This window comes from Astatotilapia calliptera, chromosome 16 (genome assembly GCF_900246225.1).
Source record: "Astatotilapia calliptera chromosome 16, fAstCal1.2, whole genome shotgun sequence".
NCBI classification, from domain to species: domain Eukaryota; kingdom Metazoa; phylum Chordata; class Actinopteri; order Cichliformes; family Cichlidae; genus Astatotilapia; species Astatotilapia calliptera.
In genome coordinates, this window is record NC_039317.1 from 29,796,610 (window position 1) to 29,817,223 (window position 20,614).

At 41.3% G+C, this 20,614-nt stretch overlaps 1 protein-coding gene across 2 annotated transcripts in view; it reads left to right on the top strand.

The window, feature by feature from the left end:
- The window catches only part of tns1b (tensin 1b), a 161,412-nt gene that overhangs the window by 91,111 nt on the left and 49,687 nt on the right, over positions 1-20,614 (top strand). For both annotated transcript variants that reach the window (XM_026143669.1, XM_026143668.1), the window contains exons 5-7: positions 6,565-6,606; positions 14,288-14,337; positions 19,749-19,920. In XM_026143669.1, coding sequence (XP_025999454.1) covers positions 6,565-6,606; positions 14,288-14,337; positions 19,749-19,920 — 264 coding nt within the window. The remainder of the gene's footprint in view (positions 1-6,564; positions 6,607-14,287; positions 14,338-19,748; positions 19,921-20,614) is intronic.

Genomic DNA, 20,614 nt, shown 5'->3' on the forward strand with positions numbered 1-20,614 from the left:
GTATATTATATATATGTATATTATATATGTGTATATATATTATATATGTATATATTATATATATGTATATATATTATATACATATATGTGTATATATGTATATATTATATATGTATATATGTATATATGTATATATTTATATATGTATATATTATATGTATATATGTATATATTATATGTTATATATATGTATATATGTGTATATGTGTATATATATATGTGTATATGTGTATATATGTATAAACGCCGTCCCTCTCTCGTTGTGTCTCACACCCACACTCACACACCCAAAGTGGTGATCTTAACCACTCTTCTGTCCACACTAAGCCGCCTGGGCCGGGCTAAATGGGTTGTGTCTCGAGCTCCAAAGATGCATAGCTGTATATTTAGCCCTGGGTCATTTGCCCGACAGGCTCTTGCTCACTGTCTACGTTCTTCCCTGCCCCTTATGGGAGGAAACTCCCAGCGTGCTCACTACCTCTGCTCTCCTTAAAGCAGCGGGCTATAATTTGGTAAATTGGTCAAAGGAGCCACTGTGTTCATGTGAAAAAGAGCACATGGCACAGTGGCGGAGCAGATAGAGCTCTGGGTGACAGTGTGCTGCGCTCAGAGGAGACGAACACGTGGCTGAGTCGATGGTCTTTTATCATCTGTATGTTTTCGCGTGACACTTTTTACAAGGACAGACGAACGGGAGTAACTAAGTTAAAAGACTCCTTCACTCAGAATTTGTTAGTGAATAAGCAGAGTATTGTGTTCTGGAAGTGATTTGCAATGTCAAATGGCATTAACGTTTGATGACAAAAACATGATGCTAACTTCTACTTGAGCCAAAACATCAGTAGTCAGTGTTCCAATATAAAAAGAGAAGTTGGTGTGTCAGTTAAACTTGTGTTCTTTCTGCTAGCCAGCAGGGGGCGACTCTAGCTGTATAGAAATCTGTGGGAAAATTGGCTCCCTAGATTTACAACCTTATTAAAGACTTTACTGATGAGTTTATGATTTCAATCTTTATTTTCAAGTCTTCTACCATAGAAGATGATATTCATTTTCTAAATGATGGTCTATTGTGTCCCTGCAATCCTATTTGGCAGATATGGCTTCCAAACAACAAAATACTCAGCTCTAGGCTTCACAGTGACACCTAGCCAACCATGTGGTGATGGCACAATAGCTACATCCATCTTCTATATACAGTCTGTGCTGTAAACATTGCAGAGAACAGAAAGACTTTCTGCTTTAACTCTGGCCTAATGTTTCCATTGAGTTCTCCTCTGCACTGAGATTCATTTCAGGTATAATAACTTTTACTTATACCACCAAAACAAAGCCGTTACGAGCCGTGAGGCAGTCTGATCTGATATTAAATGGGAAGAACAGATGATTCAGAAACAGAATATATGTAATTATATAACATTAGAAAGCATTTTATTATGATTCCTTTAATTTGCCTCTGCCCATCTGTGCTGCATCAAACCTTTCTTTCTCTAACTATTTAAAGCAACACAGATTTGAAACTAAATTAGATCACTTCTCCAACATGTAGTTAGTGGCCGCAGATTTTATAACAATGCTTCTTTTCCCATAGCAGCTACCGTTGCTCCGCAATGTGAGTAAAGCAGGAGGAGGAAGGGGAGGTCTGAGGTCTAAATTGACTGTTGTAATATACAAACACCTGACTTACTTTGAGCCTACAGCCTGTCTTTCATTTTGGTTGCGATGCTTGATAGAAACCATCTGGACCACAAGAACCGTGTCAGTATAAAAGGACCTTGGATGAAACAACAGTTTAATCACGCCGAGCTTTCTACTTTTTTGTCAGCTGTCGGCATTCTGGCAAAATCTGCCAAATCTTTGGTTTAGTGTTATAGGTGATGCACAAGTATTCTAAACTAACATGGAGTAGAAAAGTGACACAGGTTGTTCAGTTTGGAGACATGTAGATCAATGAATGTTGACAGAATGTAGCTGTTAGCAGCTCTAGAACTAATCTTTATCATTATTATTAACCAAAGACACTGGGAAACCTCCCAGATATCCTCACTCTGAAACCATGCATACTGAATTTGTTTTCCTTTTAAGCCAAAGCTGAAATATTTTGTAGATCTGTGGGAGAGCAACGGCCTGCATTTAGCCCCTCTCATGAGCCTCAGCTGACTTTGTTCACGATGATGACACAGCTCTGAGCAAGAGATGCGCAAAGGAGGCACAAAATCTGAATATCTATGATGAAAATGATTTTAAGTTCAAAGGCTCACTCTCAGACTAATAGTTGTATGGAAATGGCACATGAGGCACGATTAGAAGGGCACACTAACATACTTGTGAGGTTTGTGTTTACGCTGGCCTCGCAGGTGCTGCAAAGCTCTTGGCCACAGAGGAGTGTTTGTTTTGCTCTCGTCTTTATTCTCGCATCTGTTGTAATTATGTTTAATCACGATTATGTTTGAAGAGTTTTTTGCAGTCTGCCCTGCGGTTGTGTGCTGTCAGACCACAGCACATTCATTCGGTGTGCACAGGGAGGCCAGCTAAGAGTTAAAATCTGCAAGTTTGCACCCCTGTCACATGGGCCAATGTGATTCAAAATGAGAAACACAACTGTCTCGCTATAAAGTAGATTCAGGATTCTGGTATGCATTACTATCCTCCACAGCTTCTTGCTTTAATCAGATCCTGAAGTTTTAAACTGTAGCTTCAAATAAATAAAATTATTACATCTGCTTTGTTCTTGATTTAGGAAAGAAACGATACGAACACGTCTCGAATGAGAGCTTCAGATCAACTTGTTGCTTGGCTTGATTCAGCAGAGGCTCCTGCTGACAGACATGTGGCAGAATGACACAGCATGATGCACTAAAGCTGCAGCCTTAAGAGCTTGCTATGTCAACATAAGGACTGCAAATAAAACTAGTATAGTGCCAAATCACAACAACAGTCACCTCACCTATAGAGAACACCCCCCCCCCCCCCAAACAACTAGACCCCAACAAGATGAGTCCTGGACTGGGAGCTGGTTCCACAGAACACGGGCCTGAAAGCTTAATGTTTTGCCCATTTCCTAATTCTGCTTTTAAATACCCAGGAACCACAGGTAAACATCTAGTCTTAAAGAAGATAGTGGTTGGCCTTTCCTTCACTGTGAATACGTACACAGTCCTGGGCTTGAAGACTTGACCTCTTGATCTTGAATCTGAAATTCCGAGCTGGGACAGATAATTTAGGTTTAATTTAAAGCTTTTAATCATTTGGGTCTTGGAGTTTCTGAAAGCTTGGTCTGTTTCTTGTTTCAGAATTGTGACATTTATTGTGCACAGCCTGCAAGAATTGCCCTGATTTAAGAAAGAAAAATGGTAATGTCTGTATCAAAGCCCCCCTTCAAATGCTTCTTTTGAAGATTACTGACACAAACTGCAAACACTTCCTCTGTCGGCTGTTTTGCTGATACAAAACTTCTCCGGCTTTCTCGTGCTCTCTAAATTATTTGCATCTCTAAGCGACGACGTGCACATGGATGCAAAACAGCCATCTGGCTGCAATCTTGCAAAGCGGAAATGCACATGTTCGAATATATCATTGTGAGAATTGTTTGTGTCTCTGTGTGTTTTTCTGGGTTTACACACAATGGCCTCCATTTGTGTGAAAATGCCTGCGGCTGCAAATTTTGGCCTTGCAGTGAAATCCACAGTCTGCATTTAGAATCTCAAACATTAGCCTGCTGTTTCCTTGTCCTTCATTCTTAGAAACAACATCTGTCTGCATGTACAACAGAGAGAAATGTAGTCACGATGCTGATAATTGAATCCCTTTCAGTCATAAATGCTGCAGTTTGGAGCAGACTCCAGTGACTGTAGGTCTCTCGTGCTCTCCCTGCTTGGCGGTTTAGTCTGAGTGTTTGGAGTCTGTATTCTAGGGCCTGCACGCTCAGACTGTAATTAACAGTTTACATTTGCTGTTTATGTTCCACTGAAAGTTTCTACAGAAGCAGATCGTCCTGGGTGTTGCAGCCCAGCTCTCTGTGTGGGACTCTGCAGAGATCACTACCAAGCAGGATTAAAGAATGAACCGCTGCAATCATATGTTGCACAATTTAATTTTTACAATAGTTAAAAAAATATAAAAATTTAAAAAATATAATTTCAATAAAACTTGAGTGTCTTCGGTGTGATGAAGAGAATCTATATCTGTGCACGAGGCAGACAAAGATGGATTTTTGGACTTTTTATTGTAATTCACTGAGAATTAGTTGTATTTTTCCTCGTTCTTGACTTTTAATGGCATTTACAGAGAGGAGATTGCTTTTTGTTCTCTGGTATCAGCTCTGTTACCAAAAACAGGACATTAGCTCAGGGGGTTGGGACGCGTATCTGTAACCGGAAGGTCGCCGGTTCGATCCCCGGGCTCTCTGCCCTGGTCGTTGTGTCCTTGGGCAAGACCCTTTACCCTACTTGCCTACTGGTGTTGGCCAGAGGGGCCGATGGCGCGATATGGCAGCCTCGCTTCTGTCAGTCTGCCCCAGGGCAGCTGTGGCTACAACCGTAGCTTGCCTCTAGGGCTGGGCATATTACCCAAAATTCGGATGGCGATATAAGATATATATCTCGATTTTTTTTTTAAAGCCATAAGTTAAGAACAAAAAGAGAGTTCTTAGTCACACTGTGTCCCAGATGTCAAATGGGCATTTTCTTTACATACAGCGTAGATGTACATGAAGAAATTACTCAAAAATAAATTATCAGCATTTATTAAATAATCATGGTCCATAAATAAAAGAAAACAATGTTGTTTTTGTGCATAACGAAAAGCTCACAATTATGCAGTCAAAATGTAAACTAATAGACCATGAGCGTAATAACAAAGAGACAGATTTCACAGCTGCACCACGTCTCTGAACAGGTGCCATGTGTGGTCCTTATACACACACAGTACGGTAATATTACGTTGAAGCACAGTACTATCACTCCGCGAGGCGGCTCCATCAAGCGGTGCAGCTCCGTAGCTTAGCAAAGTCATATTAAAACATTTTTTGACAGATTGCTGAGCGCTGTGTACCACATAAAATCGGTTCGCGGTCAGTAAGCACAACCAGAATTCATACATAAGGCGCACTGTCGATTTTTGAGAAAATGAAAGGATTTTAGGCCGTGCAGCCCCTCCTGGCTGCATGTCGTTAGCGCGGTTAGCTCGCTAACACGTTGACACCGTCCAGCCCCACGCACGGGGCGATCCGAGGTAACTCGCTAACGGAGATTTTCCGCTTTCATCTTGTCATTGCCTGCAGGTAAAGCTATGGGGGAGGGGGAGTTGTGTTCAGTGAAGGAGAGGCGAGGCCGAGTAACGTTGCGTAGAGACATAAGTGGACGAAAGAGAGGCAAACCTGCGGCTCCACAAGTATAATTATAACGTAACATAGACTATATCGATATAAACGATATTGTCACATCTTATATCTCATATGAAAATATATCAATATTTTTAAAAAACTCGATATATCGCCCAGCCCTACTTGCCTCCACCAGTGTGTGAATGTGAGAGTGAATGAATAGTGGCATTGTAAAGCGCTTTGGGTGCCTTGAAAAGCGCTATATAAATCCAATCCATTATTATTATTAATGTGTGGGTATTTTTTAGGTTATTTCCATGGTTTTGAGAATTTAAAAAGATATTTTTCCATACTTAGAGTGAAGAGAAAGAGGACATTTAGGGATTGAGAGATGCAGAATGATATGCAGCAACTGGTACTGCCAGTATTATTGTTCAGATCTTCCTGCTATTTACCCTAATGCTGTCTAAAGTCCGAACAGGCTCATGATCTCCAGAACATGAAAAAATGTGAAAAAATGAGCAAACCCAACTTTCAGTGCAGAGTATTGAAACTTTGGACTCTTCTTTTTTCTTTTTTTTTTTTACTGGTGTTGAAACAGTCAGGTAATGAACATCTCTGCATAAAAATCCACAGCAGCGTGGATCTTCAAATGCTATGATGCATTTTAGGCCTCATTTAGTTCCATGCACATGTGTGTGTTAGTCTGAGGTTAGTGGAGCCCACACAAGCTCATGACGTCACAGATTGCTCTGTTTTCTTCTTCTCCTCTCTGCCATCTTTTCCTCTCTGTACCCCAAATCCTGTTTCTTCATCTGTCTGATTGTTCCTGTGTTTTTGTTTTTTTTTTCTTAGCATGTCCATCAACCCCTTCCCACCACTTTCTTCTGGTTTCTTGTCCCACAGTGCCCCTTTTTTCCTCTCCTTTGTCTTTCCTGACACTCTCTCTCTCCATAGCTGTATATGGTGTTGAAAAAGAGAGTTCCTCGGCTGGACTCTCTGGTCTTGGCTAATGGAAGCAGACCTGTCTCTTTGTGTAAATATTTGCACAGAAGGATTATAGATGGTCCCACACATTCAAGGTGGAGTTCTACTCCACTCCAGGCCACATTAGGGCAAGGAATGGCTCTGAGCATAGCGTAAACACCCGATGACACAACATAACATCTCACGAAGTCAACTGTTTGAAGCGTATCGGCAGGTGTTGATCTCACTGTCTGTCTCTTTTTGTCGTTTCTGAACAGGCGCCGAGCAGTGACCTCCCTCTCAAACATGTAGACACCATGGTGAGTTTACCTGCTGATTTTTCGCAGGTCCATTCTTCTTGCTTGGTTAGACTAATGAAGGAGCTGATGGATCTGCCTCTGCAGCCTTGGCTGAGAGGTCAGACATACTTGATGTAGAAAAGGTATAAAGTATGAGTGGATGGTTTCCCAGCTGCCATGAAGGACATTCATTATAATAAATACTTCAGAAAAGCCAGATTAAGTCTACACTTGATGCACAGCAGGGCCTGTTGAGATCAAAATCCCACTCATTCATGAGATATTTTTAAACAATATCTCACATCCATCGTCCACAACAAAAACACATATTTGCGCCAGATGATATCACGTTATCTTTTCAGAACACAAACATTAAATCATATCAAACAGGAAGTTCTTTTCTGGGCATCAAGCCACATTGCTGTACCAAACAGCTAAGTGGACTCTTGGTTGCTTTTGGTTGTCTTTGATTCATCAAAACAGAAACATTAAATAATACCCAGTTGAAATCTATCGTCGAACCCCGTAACACCAAAGATGGTGTCTGTATGACACATCCTTCGACCCTACATCCAAGTAGTCCTTATTTTCTTTAAAAGAATATATTCAGACAGTTTAGCTGCTGGACTGACACGAGTACATCTGGAGTAGAACAAAAAACTGCATAGAGCGGTTACCTGCAAGGCCGTTGATTGGCAACCTGTGCCAAGAAGCACTTGGGTTACGCTAATGTGACCAGTGCAGTGTGCTGGAATGCAAAGTCTGTTTGCACCTTCTCCTGTGCACCTGGAGCGTAGCAGGCGTGCATTTTTTGAGGCTCGTGCAGAGGCCTATGGCCCCTTAAGAAAAAGTCGTAATTCTACTGAATGGTACAAGTTTGAGCTTCAAATTGTACTTAAAGTACGTAAAGTAAAAGTACTTTCTTCTGACTCACGTCCGTGTTTTTATTGAATCATAGTTGCTGATTTAATAATGTGTTTAATCAATTTAATGTTGAAGCTGTAGATGATTTTAATTACTTAATATATCACGTTGTTGCTTTATCGATAATACTGCATCACTGAATATTAGTCGATTTATATTAAAATATATGATGTGGGTTACAAAGTTCAATATTTGCATTGGAAATATTCTGGAGTAAAGCTAGATGGTAACATAACATGGAAATATTTTGGGGAAAAATTGTGGATGTGTTTAGTGAAAAGACAAGTGTCTGTGGCACGTGAATTCTGGCATCCTTCATCTCCACTACGACATCTGAGTGATGTTCAGCTTACGCAGCGTGAGCGAGATAAGCCCAGCACAGGCAGCCGCACGGCCCGCTAACTATTTTTAAAAAGGTTTTGTCTGTTTACTGTAGTATAAACTCTTTTAAAATGTAACTGAAGCATCTGCAGCTAAAGTGAGTTTATAAAATGAGTTGTGGATCAGATAAATATTATTATCTGTTTAATAAATTGTGTTGAGTATCAAGTGTGGAGCTGTAGCTTGCATTGTTTTATGCAAGGTGCTGGCATGGTTCATTTACACATGAGATGTTAGACTCTGGGTTACCGGGTTAATGAGATGAACGGTCACAACTTAACAACAAAAGTGTGACTTATGCCTCCTTCACCCCCTCTAAGCTTTAAATATGAATCAGTAAGGACGTGTGAAACAAGGAGACCCTCAATTTTCACTGCATACACTGTTTGACACAAACCTCCAGTCTGGGGGCTCAGTGTGTGGACTGGATGGAAGTTTTGAGGCGTGACCATCTAATGTCTATGCATTCATGCAACACTGGGCTCAGTGCTGCAGCTACATTAGCAGATATGAACAACTTCCAGTATTTTTAAACCTTGCGTTTTTGTCTGTGACTGCTGGAGTATTTGGACATGCTGGTTTTCAGCCCAGACTCCACAGGTAGCATTGGGTAGTAATGTATTTTAAACACATTTTTTTTGTTATTGTTAGAGTTTCAGAAGAGTTGATATGATTGTTGGTTCTTTTTGCCAACTCCTTGAGAACAATAAATTTTGATGTTCTGACAAAGCACTCAAAAATAAGGGTGGTACATGTTTGCTTTGGACTCACTGGGCACTATTTGTCTCCAACACGACTTCCTGCGAGTTGTATTTTGTCTGAGAAAGGAAGGATCGAGTAACCAATTTAGAGTTGCCACCCAAAGCCGAGTGCCCGCTTTCCCCACAAGGACCAAAAATACACACAAACAGAGCTGTGTGCCTTTTTGGGAATGGTGTGTGTGGCTGCTTATATTGGCGTTTCCCATGTTATCCTTCAGTCACTTGAGACAGTCTTTTAAAAGTCTTGTGAGTTTTTCCCAGTCTGGCACAGTTTGGTCAGCACCTTAAACGAGGGCCAAAGTCTGAATCACACCCTCGGCGTAAGTGTGTGATTAGACGAGTTGCTGTTTTATGCTTACTGTATGATCACATGTCTGTACAGAGTGGACTGTATGTGCTCGAGTGTCTGTTTGTGTGCAAGTGCAGCTGCTGCTGTCTTGTCATGGGCATTTGCTGTGTGGTTACACAGTGACGTGTGGCGGATGTTTGGCCACGCCTCATCGCCTTGGAGCATCACAGAGATTTATCTTGTGACATCAAGACCTGCATCAGTTTCTGCTTGAGCTTTGTTTTTCTTTTCTGCTATGAACATCTTGGCTGTTTTTCTTTAATCAGTATTAATTTTTAAGCTGCATCATTTTACTTCTTTTTCTGATTTCACTTCCCCGACAGATCCCCCTGCCTTCGATCCTCAGCTTCTCGTGTGAGAAAGTTGATAAGATGACACACAAAAAAAGGCACGTGGTTATATTTGTACGGTTATGACTTAGGACGTGCAGCAGTGAGCAGCTCCACTCAGCTGACTTGTGTGTGTTTATGTCTACAAACATGCATCAGTTCCCACATGTTTGGCTAAAGAGACGGAAAGGCTTAGCAATTTAGATCCATGCAAAGATGAGAAAGAGACATGGGAGCGAGGGAGGGAGGGAAAAGTTGAATGCGGGGGGAAGAGAGAGATAACGAGGCGGAGGGGGGAGGGTGGCCAACGGCAGAGAAAGAGAGGGAAGGGAGAGCACACAGAGGACAGAAGGAACGGGACGAGGAGCTCTGTGGAGGAGTCTGCCCCGACCTCGAGCATGTAGTGGCCCGCTGCAGGCTACGGCCCAAAATAGAGCCCTTTTTTTTTCTGCTTTCCTTCTTCTTCTTCTGCTCCTCTGCTGTCAGAGAAAAGGGAGAGGTTTCTTAGAGGGAAGTTCACTGCCGGACACAGAGCAGGGAGAGGCAGCGGGAGCTCTCCAGAGATGAACCGAGGAGGGTCTTTTAGGAGGCGGCTCTCCTCTCTGAGGGGGGCATGGCGATGGAGTACGGGCTACCTTTTCAGGAAGGTAGGATGCGATGAATGAAGGATTTGGCTAAAAGCGGCTCTTGTTGCTTCTTCTCTTTCCACGCTCAATGTTTTTTTCTTCTTTGTCATAGAAAAAGTTTTTGTCTCCTTCGCAGACTTTTACAAGCCCCCAACGTCTTTTCCCTCCCTCCCCCCCTTCCTCCCTTACTGCCTCACTCTTTCTCAGATGGTTAATTTGTATGGCCTGCTTGTAAAGTCAACCTCCCCAGATGTTTTTCATCTGGAAACAGGGCCTGGAGGACCCCCCACTCTAATTCCCACCTCCTCCTCCTCCTTCTCTTTACCCACTACCTTGCTTCTTCCTCCTCCTCCCTGATGGAAGTTCCCAAAGGAGATGGGATGTGGATTGTGTCGTGTTTAGGAGCTTAACGTCTTTAACTTTGGGAAACTGTTGCTTGTTAAGATTATTTTCTTCTTTCATTCTGTTAAGCTACTCCAATGTGCTCCTGCAGACCCTCCATTCATGAACTCGTCACACATCATGATGTCTTTGAGTTTTTCAGAGGCAGAAACATCAATGTGACCACAGTGAAAGTTATTGTCTTATTGCTGACCCTGGCTTCAATGCAGCGCCTTTACTCTCCCAGATGGTTGCAGTTTAACTTAAATCTCGTGGCTCATAAAATCCTCTGCACAACAATTCAGACTAATTTGAAGCAAAAACTATGAATTAACCGCCGTCTTTGCAGCACAATATAAACGACAGCTCTCTGGCAGTCTCTAATTAAGACTTTTTCGCTTGCATGCTGGTGGCTCCGTGTCCCGTGTTGGCGTCCCTTTACCTCAAGAAACGCTTGGGCTTTTCCTGACCCTGATGCGCGGTAACTCCCTCAGCACCGCTCGGCACAAACACTCAGCCCTCTTCACGCTCTGCGTTTGTCTTTGAACCCTCTCTTTTGGGTCGTTTCTCGCTCATTCATCTCTGTCCTCCTCTGGTGACTCGCTGTGCTTTGGAGCCCCTTGCAACATGTTGAAGCACTTAGTCCAAAGTGCAGACAGAGTGGGGGGTGGATTTGCTTTGTGTCACCTCAGTTGGGCAACTGACTCATGTGAACATTTGGGCTGCAGAATCGAGGGGAGGGAAGCAAAGCATTTATCAAAACAAACGGGCCGTTCTGGGAAAATACCCCATCGTCTGATATGCTTGTGTTTGTGCCTATGTATGCGTACGCATTCACGGCCCCCCAATGTCACAATTAATACAGATACTTGTTAGAATCTCCAGATTCACCAAATAATGGTTAAACTCTGTCTTGCGGTGTCGAATAACACTGTTTTGTCAAAGCTGTTTGTCCTTTTAGTGTTGGTGATGTAACACACCAGGTTGTAGCAACATAGAGACAGTGCTCACTCCCAACCCATCACATCTGGATGCTCATAAAGGTTGTCATGTTAAAACAAACTGGGTAAGCATAATTTTTTAAGGACGCTGCAGAGGCGTATCTTTGCTTTCAAAGGGGACTTTTTCCCTTTGTGTATAATATTGCTGCAGCTGGTATATTCAAGCTCAAAGGATGCAAGCCACTTCTGGCAGAACGTTGGTATTTGATGCTGTGGGATGTTGAAATGCCAGATAATAACTGTAACTGTAAGGTTTGATTTCCCAAGAATTTAGGAGGTTTTAACGTTGGACCAGAGTTAAGTAACCTCCCCACAGATGCTTTAATGTCATTTATCACCAGTTGATCTAGTGAAAGCCTTCCACGGTGATAAAAATACAATTTCCCGGTTAAATGCTCTGGTACGGGGATGTGGAAGCTGCTATTAGGGGAACCAGGATCTCTGAAAGTGAAGCTTTCTGTTGTGTTCAGTTTTTCTACCCTCGATCTTATTTAGTCCTACTTTTTATTTTTCTTAAATGTGTATTTTTATGAACTTGTTGTTTTTAATTCTACTGGTGTGTAGTATTTGTGCATCAGCAGAAGGTGTAGTAATGGGAAAATGGAGCAAAAGGTCATGCTTAGCCCTGAATATTGACATATCTGTTTTGGTGGCTCAGTGGTTAGCTGTCGCCTTATAGATGGCCGCCAACCCTGAGCCTGATCCTGCTGGAGGTTTCTTCCTGTTAAAAGGGAGTTTTTCCTTCCCACTGTCAGCAAAGTGCTTGCTCATAGGCAGTCGTTTGATTGCTGGGATTTCTTTGTATTATTGTGGGGTCTTACCTTACAATGTAAAGCACCTTGAGGTGACTGTTGTTGTGATTTGGCGCTGTATAAATAAAACTTAATCGAACAGAGTAGAAAGAAGGTCCTCTGTCTGGAGTTTCCATCTGTTTCCTGTACCATCATGGCCCAGGATACTTTTGCATAAAGATTTTCTAAAAAAAAATCATAAACAGACAAGCACAATCTCAACCTGAGTCTCCTGTTTAGAAACCTTTTAGACTATTATATGAAACATGAGAAAAGGTTTCACATTTCTAACAGAGTGTCAGTTCTTCACTCAGCGACAGTCGGCTGTTAGGAGAGCAGAGCAGACTAATGCTCATACAGGAAGGTCAGTGGTGCTCTTGACACTGATGGTTAGCCAGCCAATCTGATATAATGGATGATGACGGATAACAGCCCCTTCCTGTGTACATGTGACCCAAACATCACAGGAGAGTGAATAAGTCCACGTGCCCTCTGACCCCCCTCCTCAAGCTGGTCTGAGTGGGGGGGGCGAGGCGGGCCAGGCTTAGTGGAGCCAAACACAGCCGGTCACTTTCAGCCACACTTCCTCTGCTTTGCTCTATGAAGGTGCCATGTGAAGCTGTTCTCACATGGTGCTACACAGCTTCATATAAGAGACTTCCCCCTCCTTCCCTTCCTAAGGTATAATACACACTCTGCAGCAGTGATCAGATCTTTGTCTTTCAGAGTGTTTATTTTCTAAAGGGATGAAAACTATTTCAAACTCTAACTGCCTGTTAGACAGTATAACATCACAGGACTGGAGACAGCTGGCTCGAGCACGCGTTTACAGTCTCATTTGAGCAGTAAGAAGATCTGCCGTGTCGAGGTGAAGGTCGTCGGAGTTTTCTGTTAGTATCATTACCTCAGCTACTCCACAGATTGAAGCCTGATTGGCTGATTCTGAATTTTCAGGATTGTTTTCTTTAAAGATCTACATGCGGTATGTTGAAATTATAGTAAAAGGGGAAGTGATGCAGTCATTCTTTCCTCGGTTTCCACAAATAGTTGTGTTGCTGCTCCTATTACATGTGCTGCGGACAGCGCTGAGGGGAGTGCAAATGATGCCATAACACATCTCTAAATTACATCGAGCATCAATTTTCTTTTAAATAATAAAGAAATAAAGTCCAGATATCACACAACATATATCTCAGTACTGATATGTGTGAGAGGCACACGCTGTCTCTAAATATAAGATATTTGGTTATATAAAAGTGTACAGGAAAATTATGCTCGACTCTTTTGCCGGGGCGATCGTGGCTCAAGAGTTGGGACTTCGCCTTGTAATCGGAAGGTTGCCGGTTCGAGCCCTGGCTTGAACAGTCTCGGTCGTTGTGTACTTGGGCAAGACACTTCACCCATTGCCTACTGGTGGTGGTCAGAGGGTCCGGTGGCGCTGGTGTCTGGCAGCCTCGCCTCTGTCAGTGCGCCCCAGGGTGGCTGTGGCTACAATGAAGCTTGCCATCACCAGTGTGTGAATGTGTGTGTGAATGGGTGGATGACTGGATGTGTAAAGTGCTTTGGGGTCCTTAGGGACTCGTAAAGCACTATACAAATACAGGTCATTTACCATTTTGATTGCTGACTACAGTAAACACTTTACTGATGAGTTTATGACCTCAACCACTAGTTTCAAGTCTTACTCAGTACAACATAATGCTTATTTTGTAAATTATGGTCTCTATTAGAGGAAAATAAGAGGGTAAAGTAGGTAGTGCTTTAGTTGGTGATTGACAAGTTGTTGTGTGTGCAGCATTCTTCTGATTCTCACTGGGATGCATCCCACGGACCTCCCTAACCAGTCTGTGATTCTGCTACAGCTACAATAATTATGATTTACATTTATGCTCTGCTGTAATCTGTAAAATCAAAGACTCCATTATTTTCCAAATTTCAGAAGATTCAAATTTACCAGCAAGGCTGAGCTGGTTACATGGATGACTGAAGCGTCATTTTAACACTAGGAGTCCCAGGCTTCTACCTTTCTACCTTTAATAATTCGAACGTCTCTTTAACTGATTTCCTTATTTGGTGTATGAATGTTTTTAACAGCTTGTTGAGAAACATCTTTGTGTGCATGCAAAGAATACTAATAAAGTTTTTCTTTGTGATTGCAGGGCTCAACAAAATCCTCAAAGAGCATGGAGTCACGGCGCAGGCCATCGAGGTAGCTTCCCTTCTTTCTTGTCTCCTGTCCTCCTCATCAGTTTTGAGTTTTCCTACTTTTCCTCCCTTCTCTCCACGTTTCCCATAAAAGGCTTCATTTGGATTATCAGGCTGCGTTTGTTTAATTATTTTAGAAAACGATCTCTCCTGCTTCCAGCAAAAGTGCAGATTTATAATAAGGGGGGGGGGGGGGTGAAATAAATATCAGGCTTAGCTCTGTGCGTTCTCTGCATCCTGCTTGATAATGTGAGGAATCTGAAAATGAAAAGTTTAGATGTAATGTGATATTGGCCGATTTTTACCAGGGGACACTGTAAAAGCAACATGCCCCGCTGTTGAACTGGACCGCTCGGTGTGTTGTTGGACATAAAGATATCTGGTGTCAGCCTCGGTCCTCAGGGAGTCACACATGTTGTCAGTTGTGTAATTAATGTGTCAGACTTGATGGCACAACACAACTGTGTGCTGTGCGAAGCTTGAATGACAGTTTGGCTCCCTCGCAGCAATTCACCTAGATGATATGAGGTAATAAAAACAGTTCAACATCTGGAACATCAGCATGTTTAACAGCCCATGCAGAGAACGTGTGAGTTCATTTACTGAGAGGATTACACCTGATTTCCATCCATATAAAGGAAAACATTTTTAAGTGCCTAACATCAGAATCATTGACAGTTGTCTGATGTAATCCTCCCGCTAAATTAACTAATCCAGTCAAACTCTGGGTTCAGACAGGTTTGGTACATTCCTATGATCACACTTTTTATTTGCGTGGAGGTTTGTGTTGCTACGCCGTCCTCTAAGCCTACAAATAAAAGTGTTTGGGTAATACTACCTACCTACTTAGTTTAAATAACTAGGTAGTGTAGACAACATGTTTAGTATTATTTTATTTTTTTATCAAAGCTAAAGAAAACCACAATTCTCACTTGTGGTAAACATAACATATCATAACACATCTACAGTGACAGGTTAATTTGACAGCTGTGGTCATGCAACATTGCAGATATTATTACATAAGTTCTCTGATTCTGAAATGTGGTGCACAGATCTTTCAACTGAAGACTTTTAGACATGCTACTTGCAAAAAAGAAGCACTGAGTTTGTTTTCTTTTGCTCTCATTCGAAGCAAATGTTCAAACTACCTAACTTTAAGATAGTTTGTCTTGATCCATGCTGAATCACCCCGGTAAGGATAAATCCGGTAAGTTGATTCTGTTCATCTGGACGTAGCGTTTTGAGTGGGAGAAATGATTCGTCACTCATCCAAGTGAATTCTTCAGGGACTGACGACGCTACGTCCAGATGAACAGAATCAACTTTTTGGGATTTACGATGGTTTATCGGTATAGGTATACAAATGTAACCATTTTCAGGTGTATTTTTGTCTTCATCACCTTCTAGGGAAGCACTGAAATATTTAACTGGTAAAAAAGATATTTATTACTTTTATCTGTTTACTGTTTGGTGCTGGAAAGGGAATATACAATAAGTCTCTCCTGAAAACAGTTGCCTGTTGCTGGAGAACCAAAACAAGCTAAAATGGGCTTAAATCCCTGGGAGCTTGGCGGTCTTATATTACAATTTGTCATTGTGAACTATTCCTTCTGCATCACGTTTATATAATATTTAACATATAGAGGTGAAAAGCATCTGTAACTAATGCAGAGAAAAAATGAATAGCGCATGGTGTTAAGTCGTTTGCTTAAGAAACTCAAAATATTAATAATAGAAAAGGTCAAATCAGTCTAAGTAGCGAGTTTAACTTGGACGAGCCAATTGACCTTTTGGGTCATGAGAAAATATGTGGTAATATGTTTATACCCATCAGGAAGTATGACAAGTATGATTATAAGCTGAAGTAAAGTAGGGTGCTCCGTATTTTGAATGGAAGAAACCATTGAAATCCCGGTTGTTGACTTTTATTGCAGATATCTTGGGGGATTTTTTTTAACAGTTAAATGTCTAAGGTTTCTGGATTTAGGAAAAAAAAGGTTCAGTGTTTGTCTGAATTGACAAACGAGATCAGTGCAGCACTGAAATTGAGCATGCAGAGATAATGCGTCATTCGTCAAATGCGGTATGCAGAAAAGGAGCAATCACTTAATCTCTTCAGCTGATGAGAAGCAGGTTGGCACTCAGCCGGTCAACACATGCTGGTGAATCTGGAATGGGACCAAACCACAGGTCTACAGTATATTGGCTTTGACTGCACTCAGAGGTGAGAGGCATACACAAGGAGATGCAAGAGAGTGAAAAGGAAATGGTGGGAAAGAGGAGATGCAGGTTTAAAGAAATATTTTCAAAAACTTGATAAGACTTCTGTCTCAGCACAGTAGAGACATGTGCGACATATCAATTTCTTTTATCTGAAGTGATGAATAATTTCCAGTAAGCATGTTTTGAGTGGCTCCAGATGTACAGAAAAGAGCAGGTTACAGTATTTGAACAGTAAAGCTGGAGCGATCCCCTCTCCCAGACATATGAGCAATTTCCTCAGGGGCTACTCACAGCTGACAAATGTGGGAAATATGCTGCAGTCTGGCTCCAGGCACCTCTCCTGCAACCTCTTCAACTCACTCCCCACCTTCACTTCACCCACTTCACTTCTTTATAGCCTCTTTATGGTTGATATTTTTCTGCAAAGGCAAAAGTCGGAAAGAGGTTTGATCAGTTGAGGTCTGTTTATTGCTAGTGAGACGGTGAGTCGCAGAGGACGCCTGTACGGCTCTACATCTCAGCCTGCAAAATGACTTCAGCCCATATAACTAAACCAAATCCAGACATCTGCAAGGAAATTAGAAAAAAATGTAACTTGCGTATATTCACAGCAATATTGCATAAATCTTGCATGTGATGATTCTTCTAATAAAAACCCACAAAACCTGATCAACAATCTTTTTGGCAAATATTTGGCAATACAACAGAATATATCAATTAACAAATTTCAGATCAACTCTGATTGCAATGTGTTGGCGATCTGTTTAATAATTAGATGGCAGTTAATTGCAAACCTTTGCAAATTTGTCTGAGAGTGAATACAGTCAGTCTGTGATTGTTTGCAGACAGATTGCCTCCCACCTGTGCAATCACATCACAAATGAAAGGGGTCCCCTAGAGTTAAGGGGTGTGGCATATTGTTGGTCACTGCAAGTACTTGAGTGCAAAATCACCAGACAACTGTGTTTTTCTCCCATCCACCCTTCTTCTTCTTCAGTTTTTTTTTTCTGTTAAGGTGTTTTCTTGTATACATTCTTTTTATGTGTCAGTTTTAGATTCATGACATCTGATTGCTAACTTTTAACTAACTTTTAAATTTTAACTAAAACTTTTCTTCTTCTGTCATTTAATGGTCGGGCATTGTACAGCTACAAGCATTTCACCCCCATGTCATACTGTGTATGGTTGTGTGTGTGTGACAAATAAAATTTGAATTTGAATTTTTATCTGCATGTCATTCATGAACTCCTCTAGGGACTGCAGATGAATATCTGGTACAGTACATTGTACATTGTTCCTGTGTTTCTAATTAGGTGGAGCTTTTTTTTTTAATTTCCAAGAGAGATTTCAGTAATTATGTGCAAATGGTGGGACGGACACACACACACACACACACACACACACACACACACACACACACACACACACACACACACACACACACACACACACACACACACACACACACACCTAAACTAAACATTAAAAAGTGTGCTTGCACTTACCTCACAATGCTCGTTGCAACAGCTCTTTGGCACGTAAACAGGGCTACAAGAGTGATATGTAAAAGTGAGTTTGACAGAAAAATGTCACAAATCAATAAAGACAAGAAAATCTTTCAAGTACGTCTTCAGAGCAATATCAGTGAGAAATGTAAAAGTAACAATGAAATATATTTTACATTCTAAAGACTATAAACACACTGTGGGCAGCACATTTGGGGACAAGCCCAAGCACCAGACGTCCATTGGTACCATACAGTATCATACTATCCCAAAATTATTTAGTAAACATTTTAAAAACAGACGCAGCAGAAACAAAGTGCTGTACACAAAAATAATTACAAGGATGCTGTGTCTGAGGTAAATCTGATCAGTCCTGACCTTTAAAAAGGATTTGTAAAGTAAAATTCATCTTTTAGCAAACATTGAAAAGAGGGATTAAAAAAAGACTAAATGTGATTCAAAAGTGAGTAAACCATCCACTAATTAATAACAAATGACATTTAATTTGGTTGAGAGCCACTCCAGCCATGCAGATAACGTTTTTTAAGCATAAAAGCATAAAATAAGTTGATGCCACGTTTTAAGGATCTTTCTTTCATGTAAGCACGACTCATCTAGTGCTGCATGTTGGTCTTAAATGGACTTTTCTCCAATATTTAGCTGTAAAAGCACATCCTTTTCTGCTAATCTCCTCAGATTACTGAAAAAATAGCTTTTTTGCTCCTTCGCTTTTTAACCAAATCTCTGTATTGTTTAGACATCTGGAAAAGTCAAAGAGCAACACCTGCTCTCATTTTCTCAAGAGCCTGAGAGTAAATTACGGATCAATCAGGGAATTCTGACATCCCTTTCATCTGGGCTTCCTTAATCTCTCCCTTTTAGATCTAATCTGACCAAATGAGGGGGAAAAAAGACTCAGCAGAACAACAACCAAAACACTTTTGCTCATCACTGATCATCAGTTTGCGTGGTCCACATATCCCGCAGCCCCCTGGTGTGTTCATCGGATGCGTCACCTTCTCCTCGCTCGCTTTTCTTTGCAGACAGTCTAAGAACATGACTTGTGTTTAATGCAGCAGGGAGAGCATGAACCCCGCTGAGATTTAGTGATGTCATTGTGGATTTGGTATTTATGTGGTGTATTGCCTTCTCCATATTAGGATATTTGTTCCATGTTGACTTGAAGAAAGAATGTTGTGTTCTGTTTGCAACACTGCGGACATTCAGTTTACAGATGACGTATGAAGCCACATCATTTTTTTGTTGCCTTGGGCTCCAAATATGTGACTCTGAAGATGTGAAGTTAAAGTACAAACTTGAAATTACATCAGAAGAAGACGTGTCTTGTGACATTTCTCTGTAAGAAATGACTGTGTCCATAATAATGTTATTGCCTAAAACAAACTGGGACTGCTACCATCTTTAGTAAAGCAGCCCTCTCTGCCCATATAACATGAACTGGACAGACGTGTATCCAGTATCTGTATAAATTAAACAAAAACTGCTACCTAATTAAAATTGACCAGCTTTCATCCTTTTGGCAGTCTTCGGTTAAAGCCATTCAGCTGCAGTGTATAAATCACATGTGCTGCATTACTTCGGGGTATTAAAGCTATCTTTTGCAGTCCGGTGACCTGCATTGGTTTTTCTATCAGCTGATACTCAGAATTACTTCTTTTTTCTGCAGGAGTGCGAGTCTGCTGCAGGCCCTGGAGGAGAGCTACGAGCTGGACCTCATCTACATCACAGAGCGGATCATCTCTGTCTCCTTCCCCAGCAATGTGGAGGAGCAGAGCTACGCTGCCAACCTGAGGGAGGTGGCCTCCATGCTGCGATCAAAACACGGGAACAACTACCTGGTAGGGTTTCAGAAAAACCGAATAGTTATAAAAAGTCATTATCAGCTCATTTAGCTAAGGTGTAACCACATATTCACCTAACAGAGTGGTTATATAACATCTGCATACTTTATATTGCATGTGATACCTGCCTCACTCTTCGTTGTTCAAAGCATCGCTCCTGTTGCTTTTTGTTGGGCCGAAAAGTGGTTGCCTGCATTTAAACTGTTGTAAATGATTTGTTGTCCTATTATCTGCCAAACAGATCTTAATTATATCTCTCATAAAAGTTATTTTGAGCCAGAAAGAACATTCCTGTCAGAAGTTAGAGGCAGTTCTTGGGGAAAAAGTCTCATTGAGGTTAAAAAAAGATGTATTTTTCAAGCAGGATCTGGCCAAGAGGGGAGCAAAAATTACAATAAATAAATAACATAACAGTATAAAGATATTTTAGGTGGCCGAAAAAGTCCTGGATTGATTATATTGGCGGCAGAATAACATAAAGATAGTATCATACACAAACCCCCCCCCCCCCAATGAAAAACATGTTATTTCTTCAGTTACTGGTAAATCCTTTTTACAAAGTTCTAATTACCAATATAAAGCAAAGCTATTAGACATAGAAAACACCCCAAAACTGTGACTTCCTGTATCTGTTAGCAGTGTAGGATATAACCCATGCTGGGCAGCGGGGACACAACCTCAGTCAATGTGT